Below are 20,670 nucleotides of genomic sequence, written 5' to 3' on the forward strand. Positions count from 1 at the left end.
ATCATGTAGCAAGTGATGAAATGTTGACATATTAGAATGTCAACATATTGTCCCTGATGGCCCAGCAGTGATTTACCTTCTCCCGATAGCTGCAGCGATGCCAGAGCAGCTTCCAGCTCCGACGGTCATGTGACTGTTACATATGGGTCAGAGCTGTGATCCTCCGGGGTTCCGGTGAGTGTTTCTGCCCTATCCCTAATCCCTACCACTAACCCTCTCACTAGTGCTTAACCCTACCCTCCCTTCCCTGCAACCATAACCCTACCACAGCTTAACCCTAACCTTAACCCTCCCCGCCTGAAGCCTAACCCAATGTTGACATTATGACAATGGTGACATTTCACTGTACAAAATTCTAAGAATGCTGACATGTCGACATTTTAATGATGTTTAATAATAGGATGGACATACGCAAACATTAGTACACTTGCTTCTGCGCATGCGCTTTATGTAAGAACTCACCGCTTGCCTCCATGTTAAGAGATCTGTCTGACATTTGTAAGAATGCTTGCTTAATGCGTACAATTTATGCGTATGTAACGATTGGTAATGATGAAGAAAGCATCCGGTTATCTGCTAGAAACACAGAATCAATTGTGCTCTGGTTGTATGGGGTCTATGTACTAAACATTGGAGAAAGAAAAAGTAGAGAGATTAAGTACCAATCAATCAGCTCCTATCACTTTACAGGCTGTGTTTGAAAAAATTATAGTTAGAGCTGATTGGTTGGTACTTTATCTCTCTCAAAGGCTTAGTACATAGAACAATCTGCAATTATAGAACAATCTGCTTTTCTTGTTTTGGTTGTCAGTTGAAAAAAAATATTTATGACAGGAAAATAGTGAAAGCAGCACTATGTGGAACCGATAAAATAGACAATAACTTAGAGCTTTGATTAAAGATACTTACTGTAGTTAATAAGGCATCGTAGACAGTATTTAAAAACTTTGTATTGATTCTGGAATCTTCAACAATGTTAACAGATGCATTAACATCTCTCTGTGAGGAGCAAACAGAAAGGAATATCACTGCAAGCTCAAAGTTACATATAGTTAGTAAGGCTGGAAACAAACACAGGTCAGACGAATTTAACCTTCCATCGGTTCCAGTTGTGTTGATGCAGAGGAAGGTAAAACCTTAGTGCAGTGGTGGCCAACCTGTGGCTCTTCAACCTTACAAATTTTGCACCTATCTGCAGGAGCGCTGGGTGCTGGTATAGGCATAAGGGTACCAGGCAGCTGCTCAGAATCTGTCTTATTCTTATTAGATCAGGCTGAGCGGGAGCAGATTATTTCTGTGTCATGTGACCTCCTCTGTATAATACAAGGAGGTCACGTTGTTTGTGCAAAAATAAAAAATATATTCTAAAGAAGAAAAACGTCTGTTTTTGGAGTGTCAAAAACCTTATGATATATACAAAACATGACCTCTTGGGGATATTTGAGGGCTGGAGGTAAGAATCACTGACATTATAGATTACATTATGATACTCTGTGATAACCATGGCTGGCTGTAGCCCTTAATAAAGAGCAAAAAGCCATAAACCTCTATTTTAGGGTTTAATAAATAGACCCATTGGATAGCTCTTTAAGAACATACCTAGGATCTATATAAAAAAAATAAGAAACACCTATTCTGGATAATAAACTGTGGGTAGGTGGGCTGGCATTTAAATGGTATTTTCCCAGAAGTTATGAACAGTTGTTGACTCACTTATTTCTATATGAAATCTAAAGCGAACTTGCAAACAGAAGTCTTCAGACTTGGGATATGATGTATAAGAAAAGTTAAGCCCTTAAACAGCAATGGAAACAAAACTGACATTTTTGTGTGTTTGTTCTTTTATTATATATCTCTCTGGTGTCCCTTTGTAACTGTTGCAGAATAATATTTATAAAAAATGTTATTCACAATACTAATAAAGACTTGCACAGAATGTTATAGATTACTACCTTGAATGCAGCATTTAACTCCAAGAATGAATCAAATGTGGATAAATAAAAATCGTGCACAGCTTTCCATTCCCCTGTAGATTTCGCTTTGTCCAAGTCTAACCTGCAAAAACACAATACATATAATAACAAGTGTAAGAAAATTATACATTACCTGCTAATTTAACATTATTCAGGAAAGATAGAATAATATTCCTAGATGACTGTTTGTTGTTATTCATCAAATTCTATTTTCTATACGCTTGGGCTAGGCATGTTTAAAAAATAAATAATTAAAATTGTAGGTATGTTGTTCGAAAAATAGACTTTCTCGCTCACTTATGTGATGTTACCATGTAATGTACAATCATTATAACCCCCCCCCCCCCCAACCGCAATAAATAATGGCTGTGTATGAAATAATTGCAAAAATGTAAGTTGGCTTTTGGTAAAGGATATGCTAATATACTTCAAAGAGTCCTCCATCACGGCAGAAGTGAAAATATATGAGATGAGATAATAGTGTGATGCATTTTCACAAGTTCTATGTTCTTAATTTTCTGTGTGTTAAGCTCAGTCGACTTAGGCGATGATCAGGAATAAAACTCTCTAATAAAATATGGAATCCTGGCAACCTATTTTCTGTGGCGTTTGCAAATACACAACTTTCTTTTTGGTTCTGCGCCAAAGAAGGACCGCCTTTTTATATTTCATGGGGGGACCCATATAAGATATTAATGAGGACACAACTAGCAGAAGGTGGTTCAACTATGAACATCATCAGCGCTGTCTCAATTTTTATTTTAACCGAATTTCAAACATGCACATAAGAGGATATTCTAGGGCTGGACCAAACTCAGGATGATTGCTGCAGCAGCTGGTATGATAACCAACAGCTAAGATGGACCCTCTCACCGATGCTGCTCCTGGTGCTCAGAGGTGAAAAGTGTGCAGCCACCATAACTGACAGTCACTGTTGTGTGACTGCTAACACCACCCAGAATTTTGTGTATGCAAGATGGCACGCTAAGGCTCCAAGATAAAATACTGCTTAGCAGGGAAAGGAACAATTATGCCCTTGCTCTATGAGTAGAGAGTGCAGCGGAGCAGAGGCAGGCAACGACCCAGCAAGAGAGGGGACGTGACCTCTCCCTAAAACTTGCGTGGAGCCTCCTAGCTGTTGCTGTCAGAACCAAAAAATGACTAGTTATTCCCTGTCTAGAAGCAAAGCAGCCCCAACAAAGTACTGCTGGTGGTTACATTTTTCAGGCATTTCCATTAAAGTCAGTTGATGCACATTTTTCCTGGCTCATTAAATGATCTTACTGGATTCTAATAATAAGTAACTGGTTCCTATATTCAGCAATATTCTGTTCACCACTGGGAAATTCTGTAAACGTGGAGGATCCAACATGTTTTTGGAATGACCACAGTTTCCACCAATATTTTACTGAAAGATATTTAGGACATAAAAGAACTTTTTTTTGCGCTTGCCATGCCCAACTATCTTTTTGAAAAAAGACATTTTAACTAACTGTTTGCTATGATTTCCAGACATGATAATGTCCTGCTTGTTAATATGGTGTGCTGGTCCAGTCTATAAAAGTGGCATTTTATTGTGGCATTGATTATTCACAACTGCATTTTACTCAAGATGGTAAGAAGTGTAATGTGGGTTTAGGAGAACCTAAAGAAAAGGTAAAGCCAACTTCCTGTTCCCCTATTTTGTAGAATATATCCCATCATGGAAATAGGGAATAGGGGGATGCTCCAATGTGGGTCATGGAAAGATTTATTATTCCCTACAATTGTCTGAGTCATATTACTGCCATTTTGTTGTTTTAATACAGCTTGACCTTAAATAGTATTTTGCCCAACACACATTGGAACCCATTTACATAATGCACTGGATAGGGATACACAGCTCACCCAACCATCCTTGGTTGTGCATTGGGTGTGCCTAGGCATAGTAAGGTGCATGTCTACTTTCTTGAGTGGCACGGTGGAAAGTAGAAACATCACAGCAGATCCAACCTTTACCACTTTAGAACCAGCCATTTAAATCCGTTCTGTTTTCCTTGTAAAAAAAAAAGCTTGGTTTATCTAAGATATGGATTAAATGAGTTATGACTGAGGGCACATTGAGTCTGCCTCTATTACATGGGACATATTAGTGTGTGAGAATCATATTTTTTAACATTCTGCAAAGGGCACCTAGAATCTCCACTAGAGCATCTGGAAGTGCAAAATACATAAATAATAATAATGCTATTTATATAGTGCTATTCACCAATAAGATTATAAGAAGAAGATTATAAGAAGTATATTCTTATAAGAAGATTATAAGAAGTATATACAATGGGACAGTCCCATGTCGGGCTTGAACGGTCGGCTTTTAGACCGGCGGCATCTTGTCCGGCGGTCTAATAACTACGTCTCCTCTCCTCTGTGATCTCCCAGAGAAAAGGCACAAAAAGTATGCTGACATCAGGGCCGTTTTAGTAAGCCAAACCATGTGCTTTAGCAGAATATATGGATACCTGTGCAACATGAAATCAAATTGTCGTTTTGCCCTTAATTCACCAGGTGCACATTATTATTAAAGATTGGTAAAAGAGAACAAAGAACTAAAAGTAGCTAACAGCATGTGCAGTTTGTTTCTAAAACAAGTACCAGATTTATATGTGAAGCTAATGTCTTCCTGTCTATATTTGAATAAAAGGAACCATACAATTACTGCTGTTATTTTCAGTAGCCTTGTGCTAATTTATCAGCCATGTGCAGCCGCTGACCTCTCTTGTAACCAAAGTCTTTTTTTTATTCTTGTTTAATGTCCCTTTGAATTCATTAATAAGTAAACTAGTAGGACACAGTGTCAGCTGTTTTACTACTTAGTGCTTTGTGTATTTCTAACATCTCTTAATAGTTCCATATATTTTTATTTATTTTAAAAGTGATGGCTTTGTCTACAACTCTTAATAAGCAGCATAGTTTAGGGTCATTTGAGAGGAAAAAAAATATCTGCTGTGCTCTCCCTCTGTAAATCCTGGGGATCCTTAAAATTTGTGGGTACTCCTCTAAAACAGGTGTTTTTAGGAGATATCTCTGCACATACTCTTTAATATACTCCTTGATCATACCTCCCAACATGACCCATTCCAGGAGGGACAAAATGTTCTGTTCCTGGACTTTACCCTAAACTATGCTATGTTGGCCTTACATGTCTGTTATCGTATTGACCTCTTTTCATGCTGCCTTCCTCTGGTAGGACATTCAACCACTCTCCAGCTGGTGTTTTATTTGATTTTAAAGTCATATATGTTAGATTATATGTGAATATGAGTAAGGCATTTTATGCTATTTGTGAAATAACACTATAATGTAGTAGATCCCTGTCCATTTCCTTTATTATATTTCATATCTATCCATTTGGAGTATATGAGAAGGGAATCCTGACATTCAGCAGAAAGAATCATCAATTCTTCATGAATGTCTTGAAAATCACATACAGTAGCTGAAGAAAGCAGATTTACATAGAGGACATTCCCCCTATTTCCTACACTGTTGTCCTGCTGGTGAATCTATAACACAGCCTGTCAGTTATCATTTACTTTTTCTCAAATGGTAGGGAGTACTAAATGGTGAGAACTTAAGGGTCTTCTAACCAGTATGTTACATAGGAATACGTTAACTATCCCGGCACAGGGGATGCTGGCGCTTACAATACCGGTGCCGGAATCACGACACCTGTCAGAATACTGGTGTCGGCATCCCGTAGGTAAGAAGCAGGGTTGGAGGGAGGGTTAGGCACTAGGGGGAGGGTTAGGTTTAGGGTGCGAGGAGGTTAGGTTTAGGCACTAGGGGGGAGGTTAGGTTCAGGCACGGGGAGGGAGGGTTAGGCACTAGGGTGGGGGTTAGGTTTAGGGTGTGGGGAGGGGAGGTTAGATTTAGGCACTAGGGGTGAGATTAGGTTCAGATACCGGGGAGGGATAGGGTTAGGCACTAGGGGGAGGGTTAGGCACTAAGGGGTGAGATTAGTAGCAGGGTTGGCGGGAGGGTTAGGTACTAGGGAGAGGGTTAGGCATTAGGGAGGGAGGGTGAGGATTAGGGTGCGGTGAGGTTAGGTTTAGGTACTAGGGGGGAGGTTAGGTTCAGGCACAGAGATGGAGGGTCAGGCACTAGGGGGGGTTAGGTTTAGGGTGTGGGGAGGGGAGGGGAGGTTAGGTTTAGGCACTAGGGGGGAGATTAGGTTCAGACACCGGGGAGGGAGGGTTAGGCACTAAGGGGGGAGGTTAGGTTCAGACACCGGGGAGGGAGGGTTAGGGTTAGGCACTAGGGGGAGGGTTAGGCACTAAGGGGGAGGTTAGGTTCAGACACCGGGGAGGGAGGGTTAGGAGTAGAGAGAGGGGTACCGTTAGGTCTCAGTATCCTAACCCTGTCAGGATGTCGACATCGGGATTTTGACCACCAGGATTGCAAGCGCCGGCATCCTGTACCCATCCCATTACTTACGATGCCAAACCTACTAAATTATATACCACCCTTATCTATTTCTTATTTGCATCTGCTATTGTGGGACAGTTTGTGGAGGACAACCCAATATGTAGCGAATACTAAACCAAATACAATACATCCAAACTTGTTCTTAAATATCGGAGAATCTCAGCAACACAGACTCCATGTATTTCATCAACTAGAAGTAGGATTGTTACCACCTGGAGCCTAAAAGACCATTGGTATTATACTGTACAGGCTTTATAGACTGGTCTATCCTCCTGGTGTCTGTATTTATCTATCACTGTGCGCTTTAAGGTTGTATCTAATTTACTGTACACTGTATGTTTCTTCCATGGTCTGGGATAGGGACAAAGCTTGTGATCGTATAATTAGGACGGTATACAATCGAGAAACCGGCTGCCGGCTTCCCGACTGTCATATCCCGATTGTCATATCCCGGCGAGGGCGAAATGCCGGGCGTCTAGATGTAGATGCCTGACATTTCCCCAACGCCGGGAGACCGGCGCCCGGCATCCCGATCGAAGGGATGCCGGGCGCCGCGAGCGGACATCCGGGGGGGGGAGGGTTAGGTTTAGGGCACCCGGGGGGACTTAGGGGTAGCCACCCCCCCGGGAGGGTTAGGCTAGGGTGGAGGTTAGGCTAGGGAGGGTTAGGGTTAGGCACCCCCGTGGGGGACTTAGGGTGAGGCACCCCCCGAGGTTTAGGCAGCAGGGTAGGGGAGGGGGGGGTTAGGGTTAGGTACTTGGGGGGGAGGTTAGGGTTAGGCACCCCTAAGGAGGGTTAGGGTTAGGTTAGTTTATACTTACCTTAGCGACGATCGGGATATCCAGCGCTGTCGGGCTTCCGCTGCCGGAAACTCTGCTTTTGTCAGCCAGACGCTGCCCGGAATCGAACCGCCGACCATATTTCATACCGATTCCATTAGGACTGTCACACTTAAACTACTGTATCTTAAACATATCACAAGTCCTTAAATGACACAGTTTAACTCCATATATCAAAAGGGTAATTTTATCACCTTACATGGTTCACTACTGACATACTTCCTGTAAAATTAAAGGGGTTTTCTACCTTTCAAGGGTACAGGGATAGAAGATCTGCACTGTCTAGATAAGCAGTCAAAAGATCAACACCAGATGGTCGACATGCAAATGGTCAACAGGGTCAAATGGTCGGCGGTTAAAAGTCCGACATGGATTTAGAACGATAGGGTCAAAAGGTCGACCTGGTCAAAATTTCGACACACAAATGGTTGACACAAAATTAGGTTTACATATGGTTTTTCATAATTGTTAAGGTTAGGGATAGGATGAGGGTTACAGTTAGATTACCTTTTCACCCTGTTGACTATTTAAGCCTGTCTACCTGTTGCCTGTCAACCATTTGATGCCTATCTTTGACTGTCTATCTAAATAGTATAGAACTTTCTATCTATACCCCTTTCAAGTAGTTTTGATTTATTGGCTAGTATACAACTAAATACATTTATTTTTCACCCTCTAATTTCAGACTATGCTACGAATCTAAACAGGCTCAGATGAAACACCACATGGGCCAGTGCTGTGTGGGTGTGGCCAGTGTTGTGTGGGTGTGGCCAGTGCAGTGTGGGTGTGGCCAGTGCAGTGTGGGTGTATACACCCCCTATACTATCATATAATAATAATATGCAATGGCTTGTTTCAGGCTACCCCTAGTTTACTAGTGAGCGCCGGAGAGTGCAAGCACTGAGGTGCCCACTTTCAGTTCCCAGGGACGATGAAACTCCACTGGTGGTTCTGAACAGTCCACAATCGGCGCAACATCGCAAGCACCATTGACCCTTGCATCAGCCCAATGGCAGGTGCCGTGTCTCTTTCTGAACTCTGGCTCCGGCTAAACAAGATCTCTGTGGCTGCGACTCTGCCTCTGAGAGTGCAGCCAAGTTCACTGACACACCCACAATACTCCCATAACATGACCGAGATGGACTATTTTTGTGCACACTTCAGGTCACCTCCCAGTTACCACCCAGGAATGCCCATGGTTTTGCATCTCCGTTCCCAATATCAGCAAACAGCTTACGCAAATTAGCAGTGTGTTCAGTTTGCGTCCACCTCTGAATCAGACCCATAGTGCCATAAAAGGTCAATCAAAACTGCAAAATACACACAGAGCATTTACTTTTCTGGTAAATTGTCCATTTCAGAGTGGGACAGCAGGGGGGAGGCAATCGGGAACCCGACTGCCTAAATACCGGCTTCCCGACTGCCATTTCCCGGCAAGGGTGAAATGCCGGGCGTCTAGATGTAGACGCCCGCATTTCCCTGACGCCGGGAGACCTGCGCCCGGCATCCCGATCCAAACAATTGTTTCTATGGGTAACCCCACCACTTTTAATTTTCAAAAGCTTTAGTAAATCTACCCATGGACCTCATATCTTCAATATCTGCTCCAGAAATAGCAAATTATCCCTGAGGAAGTCAAAGAGAGATGACATTAGTCTACCTCGACGAAACACGTTGGCTGATTGTTGCATCATACACATAAGCGATTTTTCTCTAAAACAACGTATGAATAATCATGTCAGTGGTGTTCTGTTTATGTTTATTGGATTAGACTATGTTTGTTTGTACTTTTGTGTTTTTTATGTTCTATGGAGTCGCAATAATACACACACACGTTTACTGTTGGGACCTTGTGTGTAATCATTCTTCTAATGACTAGATAAGCTATGATTTAGTTTATATTGGTACGAATCCACCATTATTTCTTTGCTACACAGTGGTGTAATTTACACATTATTGTACTAGGGGGCCCCTTGTCCTTTTACTTCATTTTAATTATATAGATTTATATAGATATAGTCATATACAAATTCTATATGAATAGAATTGGAAGTTCTTCTAAAAGATAACAACTTATTTATTATGCATAAAAAATACAATTTGCATATATAGCTAGAAAAACAAAAAGCAGAAAATAAAGATAAAGAAAATAAAGACAAGAACGCATGCATCCTTCCCATTTCTATTCATGTATTGATGTTTATCTATGCATACAAGTATATGATGTTGTGTAGTAGCTTTTATCAGACCTTACAGAAGGCCTGAATCTGTGTTTATAGTAAAGCAAAAAGAAAAAAAAAGGAAATAACTTGCTTAAAATTTGTGGGTTTTTGTTTGTCCACCCACCTCTTGAGGATTTACCACAAATTCTCAATGGGATTACGGTCTGGGGAGTTTACTGGCCATTGACCCAAAATTTTGATGTTTTGTTCCCTGAGCCACTTAGTTATCACTTTTGTCTTATGGCAAGGTGCTCCGTCATGCTGGAAAAGACATTGTTTGTCACCAAACTGTTCCTGGATGGTTGGGAGAAGTTGCTCTTGGAGGATATTTTGGTACCATTCTTTATTTATGGCTGTGTTCTTAAGCAAAACTTAGAGTAAGCCCACTCCGTTGGCTGAGAAGCAACCCCACACATGAATGGTCTCAGGATGCTTTACTGTTGGCATGACACAGGACTGATGGTAGCGCTCACCTTTCCTTCTCCGGAGAAGCATTTTTCCAGATGCCCCAAACAATCTCAAAGGGGATTCATCAAAGAAAATAACTTTACCCTAGTCCTCAGCAGTCCAATCACTGTACCTTTTGCAGAATATCAGTTTGTCCCTGATGTTTTTCCTGAAGAGAAGTGGCTTCTTCACTGTGCGTGAAGATGCACTCACACCTGCCTGCTGCCATTCCTGAGCAAGCTCTGAACTGGTGGTGCCCCGATCCCGCAGCTTAATCAACTTTAGAAGACGGTCCTGGCGCTTGTTGGACATTCTTGGACGCCCTGAAGCTTTCTACACAACTATTGAACATCTCTCCTTGAAGTTATTGATGATCCAATAAATGGTTGATTTAGGTGCAATCTTACTAGCAGCAATATATTTGCTTGTGAAGCCCTTTTTCTGCAAAGCAATGATGACTGCATGTGTTTCCTTGATTAAAAGAGGAAGAACAATGATTTCTAGCTCCACCCTCTTTTTAAAGCTTCGAGTCTGTTATTCTAACTCAATCAGCATGACAGAGTGTTCTCCAGCCTTGTCCTCGTCAAGACTCTCACCTATGTTAACGAGAGAATCACTGACATGATGTCAGCTGGTCCTTTTGTGGCAGGGCTGAAATGCAGTGGAAATGTTGTGCTCTCCCGCAGCCAAAAGGGGCAGGATATGCAAATTCTACAATCGCACTGTCTGATGGAAGGAGGCAATCTACAATATGTCTTAGAGAGCGATGGCAGCATGAACGCACGCCGGTATAAAGGGAGGTGAGGGGGTGGGGTTTGATGGGGGGTGTGAGAGACTTGCATCACCTGATTTTTTGTTAGCCTCTCGGCCGTTCTGGGAGAGTAGGCATGAATAAATGAGTAAATGCATGAATCCCTAGAATGGATTTCAATAACTTTTTTTATCTTATACAAAAGTGAAATGTTAAAACACTTTTTGTATAATCACACAATGCACACAGTAGATAATTTATATTACTGTAGATGGCTGAAGCTACATAACTGTTGCATATAATGAGTTGTAAGTTAACAACTGGGAAATTTTTACTCAAATTATGGCTTTTTTAGTGAGGTCCGTTGACATTTCAAAAAAGGACCCTAGATTATACAAACTAGTGTAGACAAAGTAGTATATGATAATAGGGATTATCAGATGCATGTATTTTTTTTTTTATGTAATCATAATGTACAGTGTATGGCTTTGCAAAAATTATTAGCTGCACAAAACAGCTTGGAAATTTTGAATTAATAGAAGGCTGCTGGGTGTAAGTGCTATGATTGTAAATAGCAGATATGAGGTTTAGGTGCTGCAAAACTGTTGATTAACTTAAGCTAGGGAATAAAAAGTCTAAAATGCTAACTTTTTACCGGAAGAAAAGAAACAGAATGGGATATTTTAGGTGTTTCAAAACACAAACTTCTATACAGGGTCAAATATTATTAATTTATTAACATTCATAAATATATATAGCGCCAGCATAATCCATTGTGCTTTACATTTGGGAAAAAAACACAATAATAAAACTAGACTGAGGGCCTGATTCCGAGATTGAGCGATTGTTAGCCATTGCATATGTGCGAAAGCCTCACTGCGCACCAGTTGCGATTGCACTGCGATTACGTTCATCTAGAGGATTCACAGTTAAGTGGCAGGTAGTCAGCGGGGATGTAAAGGGGGGTGGTTAAAATACGCAGGCGTGTCTGACCGTTTAAACGCTGTTTCATGGGCGTGCATAAATTAGCCATTGTGATATCGTTCTGAGTGGTCTCAGCATGTTATGAGAGACGCAGTGTTTGAGACAGATCAGACTTCACTTAGAGGCTGCGTGACTGCCCGATGTGCGTCAGTGTTACATCGCCGGATGAATATGAGAAGGCAGCAGCGGGTGTCCCTATGCTGGGGTAAGCTTTGGAAGGCATTAGCCTATTTTAGCAATAGCGATCCGTGAGAGATCTCAGTTGCATTAGCAGAAGTCTCGGAATTAGGCCCTAAGTATTAACAGACATACAGAGAGGCAAGGTGATCCTTCTCAACAGCTTACAATCTCTATAGGGCAATAGTATTAGGGTACATGAGGATAATTGCTACATATTGCATACTGGTCAAGCCAGTGTGCAAGGTTAAAAAGTGCTTGGTGGGCTATATTATCACACATCAAAGTTTGTCTTTGTACAGAGAGTTGAGTATAGAAAAAGAACACAAGTAAGTTTTGTGTGAACTGTGTTGAGTGGTATTAAGCGTGTAGATTAGTTTAAAGAGGCTAAGTAAATGGATCAATAATTTGATAAGCTTGCCTAAAGAGACAGATTTGTAATTGTCCACACGGTACCTGCATCTATACAACCAGGGATTGTGGTAGCCAGGTCCTTAGCATTTTCACTTCATTAGTGCGCCATTGTGATAAACTGGTCACGCATTGACCAAACCTGCTGCTTGGACAGTTTGTCCACACACATATTAGATTGCACAATCTCATGATAGAATGGGAAATAAAAATAACCCTCAGCTGAGTATATTGCTCTGAGAGCAGGAGAGTCAGTATTAGTATACTAGGCACACATATTTAAAAAAATGGAGCTCCAAAAAGAGACAAGAAAACAAGAAATAATTACACACTTTAATGCATTACAATGTACTGTACATATAAAGGTGACATGCTCCTCTCAACCTCTAGGTGTCATTGCTTTTGTACAATTGATTGCATGACACATAATACGAGGGTTGTCCAAAAAGTAATGCCTAAAATAATATGCAACATTTATTTGAAACTTTGTCAGTTTGTAGTTTAATATGTCTGCTAGCTATATATGTATTTTTGTTTAGGTAGTCCAAGAAATACCATGAAATCCAAGATGAAACAAAGAGCCATCACTGAATTTATGGAAAAAAAAGGCTGCAGTGCTACAGAAATCCTCAGAAGACTGAAAAAAGTGTATGGTGAGCGTACAATTGACTATAGCAATGTCAGAAGGTGGATGAAGTTTTTCATTTGGGAGAATCGTCTATGTGCGACAAACCTCATGGTGGCAGAGCATCAACTGCAGTGACAGCAGAGAATCAACACAAAGTTGATACCATGATTCAGAAACACCGTCGTGTGACCATCAGAGATATCAGTTATGAACTGAAATGTAGCCATGGCACTGTAGAAACACTAATCAATGATTTGGGATATCGTAAAGTGTGTGCTAAATGGGTTCCAAAGCAATTAACCAGGGATCATACGGCCCAGAGGGTGGAAGTGTGCAATGACCTTTTGACCAACTTTGAAGCCAACCGCGAGACTTTTTTGGAAAATGTCATTACAGGAGATGAGACCTGGGTATTCCTTTATGACCCAGAAACAAAGGCCCAATCAAAACACTGGAAACACCCAAGTTCACCTAGGCCAAAAAAGTTTAAATCACAGCGATCCGTAAACAAAGTCATGGCCACATTCTTCTGGGAATGCCGAGGTGTTATTCTCATCGATTACTTGGAATCAAACCAATCAATCAACAGTGATCGATACATTATGACACTTAAGAAGCTGAAAGAAGCCATCTGCAAAAAAGGTCAACAATTCCACTGTCAGATGTCATCTTACACCATGACAATGCCAGACCTCACACTTCGATGGCAACATCTGTGGCCATTGCCAAAATGGGGTGGGCAATAATGCCACATCCACCATAGAGTCCTGATTTGGCCCCTTCTGACTTTCATCTGTTTGGCCCTCTCAAATACTGTCTCCGGGGGTCAACACTTTGAAGACATAGAAGTTGTTAAAATCGTCATACGTTCCTGGGTCAAACACCAACCACTGGAATTTTTCCAAAGTGGATTTACAGCTTGGGTTGAGAGGTGGAGAAAATGTTTGAGGGCAGATGGTGAATATTTTGAGTAGAGTCATTCTGTTGCTAAGACTTCAAAGTATTTTACTGCAAATTTTCAAATCTGTATCTATAATAAAATTTTAGTTGTGAGCATTTAAGCATTACTTTTTGAACAATCCTCGTACATGCAATGCTCCAGAAATCCAGCATGACTAGAATAGGGGTGCACCAAATATTTTGGTCCAGGGGCCACTTTGGGTGTTAGTACTCCTTTGACCATGTAAAATATACAGAATTTCTTACAGAAAAAAGTGGAACCTCTTTGCAGTTATGACTTGCCCCACAATGTTGTAAAAATGTAATGGCAACTGAAGTGCATGCAGCTGTTTGAAATCCGCATGGGTATGGCCATTCTATTTAGTGGGTATGATCATTGGGTGTGATGTATCAAGCCTTCAAAATAGTGTAGAGGACAACAGGTGTAGACGTTACCCATAGCTACCAATGAGCTCTACCTATCATTTAGAGAATGTATACTGTATGCTAGTTAAAAGCTGTCTACTTTTTAGCAGGTTTAATACATAGGGAAAGTCAATACTTTCTCCTGTAACACACCTTACCCCTGTAGTGACACATTCCCTGATCCCTGTAATATCACATACCAACCTCCCTCATCTCCTGTAACGCACTTCTCTTGTGGAAAGTGTAGAAATGGCTCAGACTCGCTGTGCAAAAATTGAGTCAGTGCAGAGAATGGGTCTCTCTGTGCACTGCAACCTCAATTGCCCAATCTATAATCCAGTGTCATGCTAACACACATACCCCTTTCAGACAGAAAACCAAAATTCCCGGGTCAAACATTTCTACCTGGTAATTTGCTGATCAACATGGGTCCTTTTTATGTCTTAAAGGGTCAACACGGGTCAAAATTCCCAGATTCCCAGGACTTCTGGGAATCTTGACCCAGGTTGACCCTTTCGTACAGAAAAGAAACCTGTATTGATCAGCAAATTACCGGGTAGAAATGTCTGACCAGGTAATTTGGTTTTCTGTCTGAAAGGGGGTTCAGGCTGGTACCAGCAAAACGACCCGGCGCTCAAATGCCGGGTAAAAGCTGATTTTTGGAAAATTATGTCTGAAAGTGGTATCTGTTGTAGATTTTACCCCTCCCCCCTCCAGAAAAATCCAGCCCATCACAGACCAGTCCTAATTTAATGTCCTCAATAAATCTGGTGATTATGTAAGCATTAATTAATCCATTTTTGTTGCCTACCTCTGTTGGATTTACAAGAGTTTAAGGTCATTTAATATCTTGTAATTTTTACAGTTACCATAAACAGATCTCTTATGTAACATACTTTGTTAATTTCTAGGCATTAGTGGTGCTGCCTCTGGCTATAGCAGATCAGTATTGTCTATTAACTTAATCTAGTTACTTTGTGTTGTGATCGTCAGCTATTTTTAGATTGTATATACTCATCTAGTGAAAAAAACATAAAGTAGCCGTCCCTACGAAGCTCAGTCGTGCGTGACTGCTAAATGTACCATAATTGCCTGTAATTTGGGTTCTTAATGTCCGAGTTACAGAATGGCTTTTCTAGGTTTGCTGGAGAAATAATAATACCAACAAAAATTACCCCTATGGATAAAATGTTTGTGTCGTGATTTTCTGCCTTCTATCATAAAAGCATGATGATACCTTTGTGGTACAAATGGGGACAAGAACATTATAGCAGCTCAATTATTTATCTAAAGGATATATTTACAACATAGTATCCACATACTGTGAAAGATTAAGGTTTATATGTGACTAATCACCCTAACCGTCTGAGCTGTCACGCAGCAATGACATTTTCACCTATAGTGCTACCAGAAGCAATCATGAACTTTAGTAATCTCTGACACTTACAGTAGATGCATGCTAGATACTGTACATTCTTATTTGCCAACATTGTAATATAGTTTCCATGGACACTTTGCTGCTAAACTGAGGCATCCACCACACAGGTCATGCACGATACTTTGCCTGCAGACCCTGAATCAGTACAATACAGACAATGTTTATTAAAATTGATAAATATATACTTTTTTTTGCATTTAAAACAATTATTTGTAGTCAATATTAACATCTTAAGCCTAGAGACTTAAGGCTCCCATACATCTGCGATTAAAAAAAGTGATCGGAATCACAAAATCAAATTGTGAAACATGTTGCATTTCGGAGATCAATCGGGCTGTAGATTGCTAGTGTATAAAGACGATCAGCCGATATGCCGACCGGTAGTAGTAAAATGATGGGCCTTTCAACATCCGTTATTTGCTGAATATTATCTGCAACTCACTGAAAACAATCTGTAATGCATGGGTGCAGATTGGTGCATTTTGGTGGATTGGGGAATCTTTAAATCACGGGGAAAAAAATCACTGAATCTGTGAATTGTTATTTTTTTTTAGATTGCTAATGTAAGGGTCCCTTATGAATACACAGTAAGAATAGAATACACTGTGACTTTACCTAATAGAGTGGGATCACTGTGACTCCATTACATTCTAATATATCTATAATAAATATAAAACCTCATTTTTTACCACATATACCAGGTGTACCACTTCATTTGTTTAAACACATTGGTTAACCACAGTAACAGAGGAGTAAAGATAAAATATTGGGGGTTTTTTTGCAACCGTTATGGGCCACACAGTGTCTATTTATCATACAGGGCGGATCCAACACCTAAGACACTTCATATAGCTAAGTGCACTCTATTTTGGATTATATAGTAAGAATATTATTTAATGTGAAGTAAAGATAAATAAATAGGGGTATTTTCAAGTACAAAAACTTTTGGGTAAAAGCTGTTTAAACCTTTTGCAGTCCCTGGAAATTAGGGAAAGTTGGCAATGGCCAAAATGTAAAAAAAAAAAAATTATATATAATATTTTTTTTCTTGCATGGTAGGTCACTATAAAGTTTTATTTTGGAAACTATATAGTTCAGAAGTGCCATTAAATAGTTCAATAGTTATATTTAAGTTCCCTTTTTCAGAGAACTTCTTTTACTAGAAGACATTGAGTCTAATTCAGCAAGTGCACTGCTGATCGCACACTCAGGACAATTTCTGTGAGTGTGCAGAATGGGTTCTGCGTATTCGCACGCAGACCTTTAAATGCTTCTGCCTGATTGAGAGGCAGAGGCTTTTAAGTGGTGGTGCGGGAGCAGCCAGCGTTCCTGGAAATGCAGATAAGTACACAGGTATGGAGGTAAAAAGGCAGCATGCTCGGGCGATCTTTGCTAACATTAGCAAATTTTCGCTGCTGCGTTGCGTATGTACTCGCAGCTGCGATCGCATTAGCGTCAGTCTCTGAATCAGGCCCTTAGGGCCTGATTCAGAGATGAGAGTAAAGCAAAAAAAAATAAAAAATAAGCAAGTAGCTGCCGTGCACCTGGGCAACCATGTAGCAATGCAAAGGGTGTCAAAACATTTATCGCTTTGGATGCAGGATAAATACCAGCTGCTGTTGCATGTAGCCCACACATATTTTATTTTTACACTGCAGTTTAGATTTGAGTTTGGACCCTCTCAAATCAAAATTTCTGTTTAGATGTTAAATCTGCCCCACCTGCAGTGCAGTATGGTTGCTCACATGCCCAGTACATTACTTGTTGTTTTTGTTTTTTTTGCTTTGCTCCCCCCTCAGAATCAGGCACATAGGGGCAGTTATGAAAGTGAAATTGCTGGAAATCCCTGCAAAATCTAACTATCCTCAGCATTTAAGAAGGAGGGACTGCAGCAAATAACACCATCTAAAGCCTATGGGCTACTTTTTCCAGAACGCTCTCCTTCACTTCCCACCGACAGCCAAGCATGTGCATGTAACGCTGAACCCGTACGTAGAGTGATTGTGTAAGTAAATCACTGAAAAATATCTGTAATGTATGGGGGTATATTGGTAGATTGAAGAATCTTTAAATCGGGCTCTTCACCAGAATGGGCTCTTAATTGAGCCAGTGTCCTTGCAAGCCAAGCAGAATACCCCGGCCTATCCTGTCATTCTCTGTCTATGATGCTAGTCTCTTCTGTTTATTATGTTAATGTCTCTCGCTTCAGAAGAGCTAGCCTGTCCCAGCCATACTCCACCCACCAGAGAACTCCCTTGAATGGCCATGTACAACATGGTGCGCAAGGACATACATCCCAACTTTCCAACAATTGGTACAAATATGTCGACTGTAGGGCAAGCAGAGCACTCCCCTCAAATCGGGACTGTGGGCCTGATTCAGAGGTGCACGCAATGCCAATATTTTGCGTAGTTGAGCAATGTTTTGCTACTGCGCATGTGCACAAAGTCTAGGTGACCCTTACTGCTAACACACAAACCTAGGTGTGCGATGGCATACGCAGTTGCATCACACTTGCCGACATTCAGCTCCTTCCTTCCGAGAGGGAGCTGAATGGCTGCACGCAGCGGGGGGCGTGGCCGGGTAATGACGTTGTTTTGGGGGCGAGGGCCACACAATCGCGTCATCGTGGCTCCGCCCCTCTTCACAATGCTGAAAATATTGGCATTGTGAAGCAGGGGGCAGAGCCACGATGACGTGATTCAGCTGCGGGGGTTTCTTGTAGTAGTCAGGGGAGGGCAGGCGGCAGCCGGGAGGCTTGCCTGCCTTTCCGGGGGGTCGGTAGCGGCACCTGATATTCAGGAGGCTCCGGACCAAATCAGGAGAGTAGGCAAGCCTGAGTTGTGTACAAGATTGCTATGATCAGAGACGTTATCCGTGATGCATGGTTGTTTCAGGGTGGAGACTGAGAGGTGACCTAAAGTGGACACAAAAAGAGGTAGTCTCATTGGTGTGCTATGGGTCTTGTCACTGGCGCGATTTGGCATACAGCTGCATTTACTTTTGCAGAATTGCAGCCACAGTAGCCATATTTTTAGAAAGGTAAAAAAGAAGGCTCTGCACTAGCCAGGGGCTGCTTAAGGAGATGTTCCGACTGCTGCGCGATGGCAGATTGTTCGGACCGACAGGTGGATCTGAAAGTTATTCAGACAAGCAAAGTGGGCATCGCAGGGTTTGCCCAGTACATCGCACGTTACTTCACAAGGGGAATGCTTAAACTGGCATTTTTCATATTTTCGCAAATGCAAATCCGTAGGAAATCGCAACTGCGCATATATAGCCTCTACCACTGAATCAGGCCCAATATCTTAACAGTTGAGAGATATGCTAAAATGTCTGCCCCAGTTCTACGTGTCTAATTTTTCTGTCGGTCTAACTGACCTGTTAGTACTTCCCTGTCTTGAAGGTAAATCCAATTAGGTGCGGAGGGGGCGAATTGCCAATTGAACGGCCCCTTGGTCTGTCCTGTCACTGTCGTCCTTATCTGCCTGTTCAGCAAATCTCTGTTAAGGGTTGAGGTGCTGTCAACTGTATGGGCTTTTAGTTTTTAATTTTAAAGAACTCTGGTACACTCTGTTACTATTTGATTGTTTTAATAGCACATAACAGTAGTCAAGAGTCCTTTCTAACAAAGTCACTGCTGCAGTATCGTTTGTCCTTGCGACCATTAACAACTGCACACCAGGGTACTGGTAGTGATGCAACTAGGAGTGATTGCATTGTGGAGGACGCTGTAATACGAAGGGAACAAGAACCATAAGTGTACAGGAAGTATTAATTACCTGGGTTTAAAGAAAAATACAAGTTTAAATAGGACTCCACTAATGTGAACGGCAGCTATAAAAAACGGATATTGCCAACAATTTCAGATAACAACAGGAAAAGTTTCAAAGACAACATCGCCAAATGCTCATATATAAGTATAGTCACACTAAAATAAGGTTATTACTTTTCCTTTCCGGGAAGTGATAAGATAACATCCTTGGATTAAGTGGTTATCAGCCTTAAGCACAACAACAAATGTACCTTGTTCTTAGGCTGTCCATCCACTAGATGATTTTCAAAGGCGATGGCACGATAACAACGTCGTTGCAAATCGGCCGCAAATCATGCACTTTAAAGTCGGCAACGACCAGCGATGCGCATGCCCGCTGGTCATTTCCGACATCAATCATCGGGTAAACATGCTGGTCAATCTGACGATAACGTCAGGTACAGCATGTTGCCAGATGATTGATGAGTCTGCACTGACCGACTGCTCCTTCAGTGTAGCCACATCACAGCCATAGAAACGACAGCACGATTACAATGTCATAATAGTGCTGTCGTTTCTATGGTCTGCTAGTGGAAGGGCAGCATTACGACTCATGTGTAAAGCACCAAATGACTGGATATATCTTCTGTTTCATTACATAAAACGTTTGAATATGTTATTTAAAGTTATCTCACTACAATATTTCTGCCAGCTGCAATTTATAGCATGATTTGTACCTCATTATTCTGTGACTACTCATATTTTTCTTGGAACACAACAATGCACTCGACCAGTGAGCACTGAACTGTATCTTTCGGGTCAACACTTATCAAGGATCTATTATATTCTGCAACACTTACATAAAAACTGGATTCAGCATCAAGCACCTATTTGACGGTTATGAATTATTAAAAAACATGATTCAATAAAAATGTAGGTTGTGGTTACAATTCTCCATTTGAAATCTGCATATAATTATGTTATTGCTAATTAATTGTGTTTTTCAGTTTTATTGAGTACTATATTAAATTAGTTGGTATTGTTAGATATTAAGTGATTATTATTAATATATATATATTTATTCTGTTCTTCTAAAGACGACCTTAAATTACAACAAAGCAATCAAATAGCAGCTGCTACAGGTAATGGAGACAAGACAAATTCATGCCACATAAGACCATGTCAAAAATGTATCTGACTATACAAATAAACTCTGGTTC

General features: G+C 41.1%; 1 protein-coding gene across 2 annotated transcripts in view; it reads right to left on the reverse strand.

The window, feature by feature from the left end:
* Positions 1–20,670, reverse strand: part of HECTD2 (HECT domain E3 ubiquitin protein ligase 2) — a 130,624-nt gene that overhangs the window by 63,441 nt on the left and 46,513 nt on the right. For both annotated transcript variants that reach the window (XM_088474015.1, XM_088474023.1), the window contains exons 4-5: positions 1,953–2,055; positions 910–999 (exon numbers count right to left, since the gene is read on the reverse strand). In XM_088474015.1, coding sequence (XP_088330141.1) covers positions 910–999; positions 1,953–2,055 — 193 coding nt within the window. The remainder of the gene's footprint in view (positions 1–909; positions 1,000–1,952; positions 2,056–20,670) is intronic.

This window comes from Taudactylus pleione, unplaced genomic scaffold (assembly GCF_031769625.1).
Source record: "Taudactylus pleione unplaced genomic scaffold, aTauple2 ptg000016l, whole genome shotgun sequence".
Classification (NCBI taxonomy): Eukaryota; Metazoa; Chordata; class Amphibia; order Anura; family Myobatrachidae; genus Taudactylus; species Taudactylus pleione.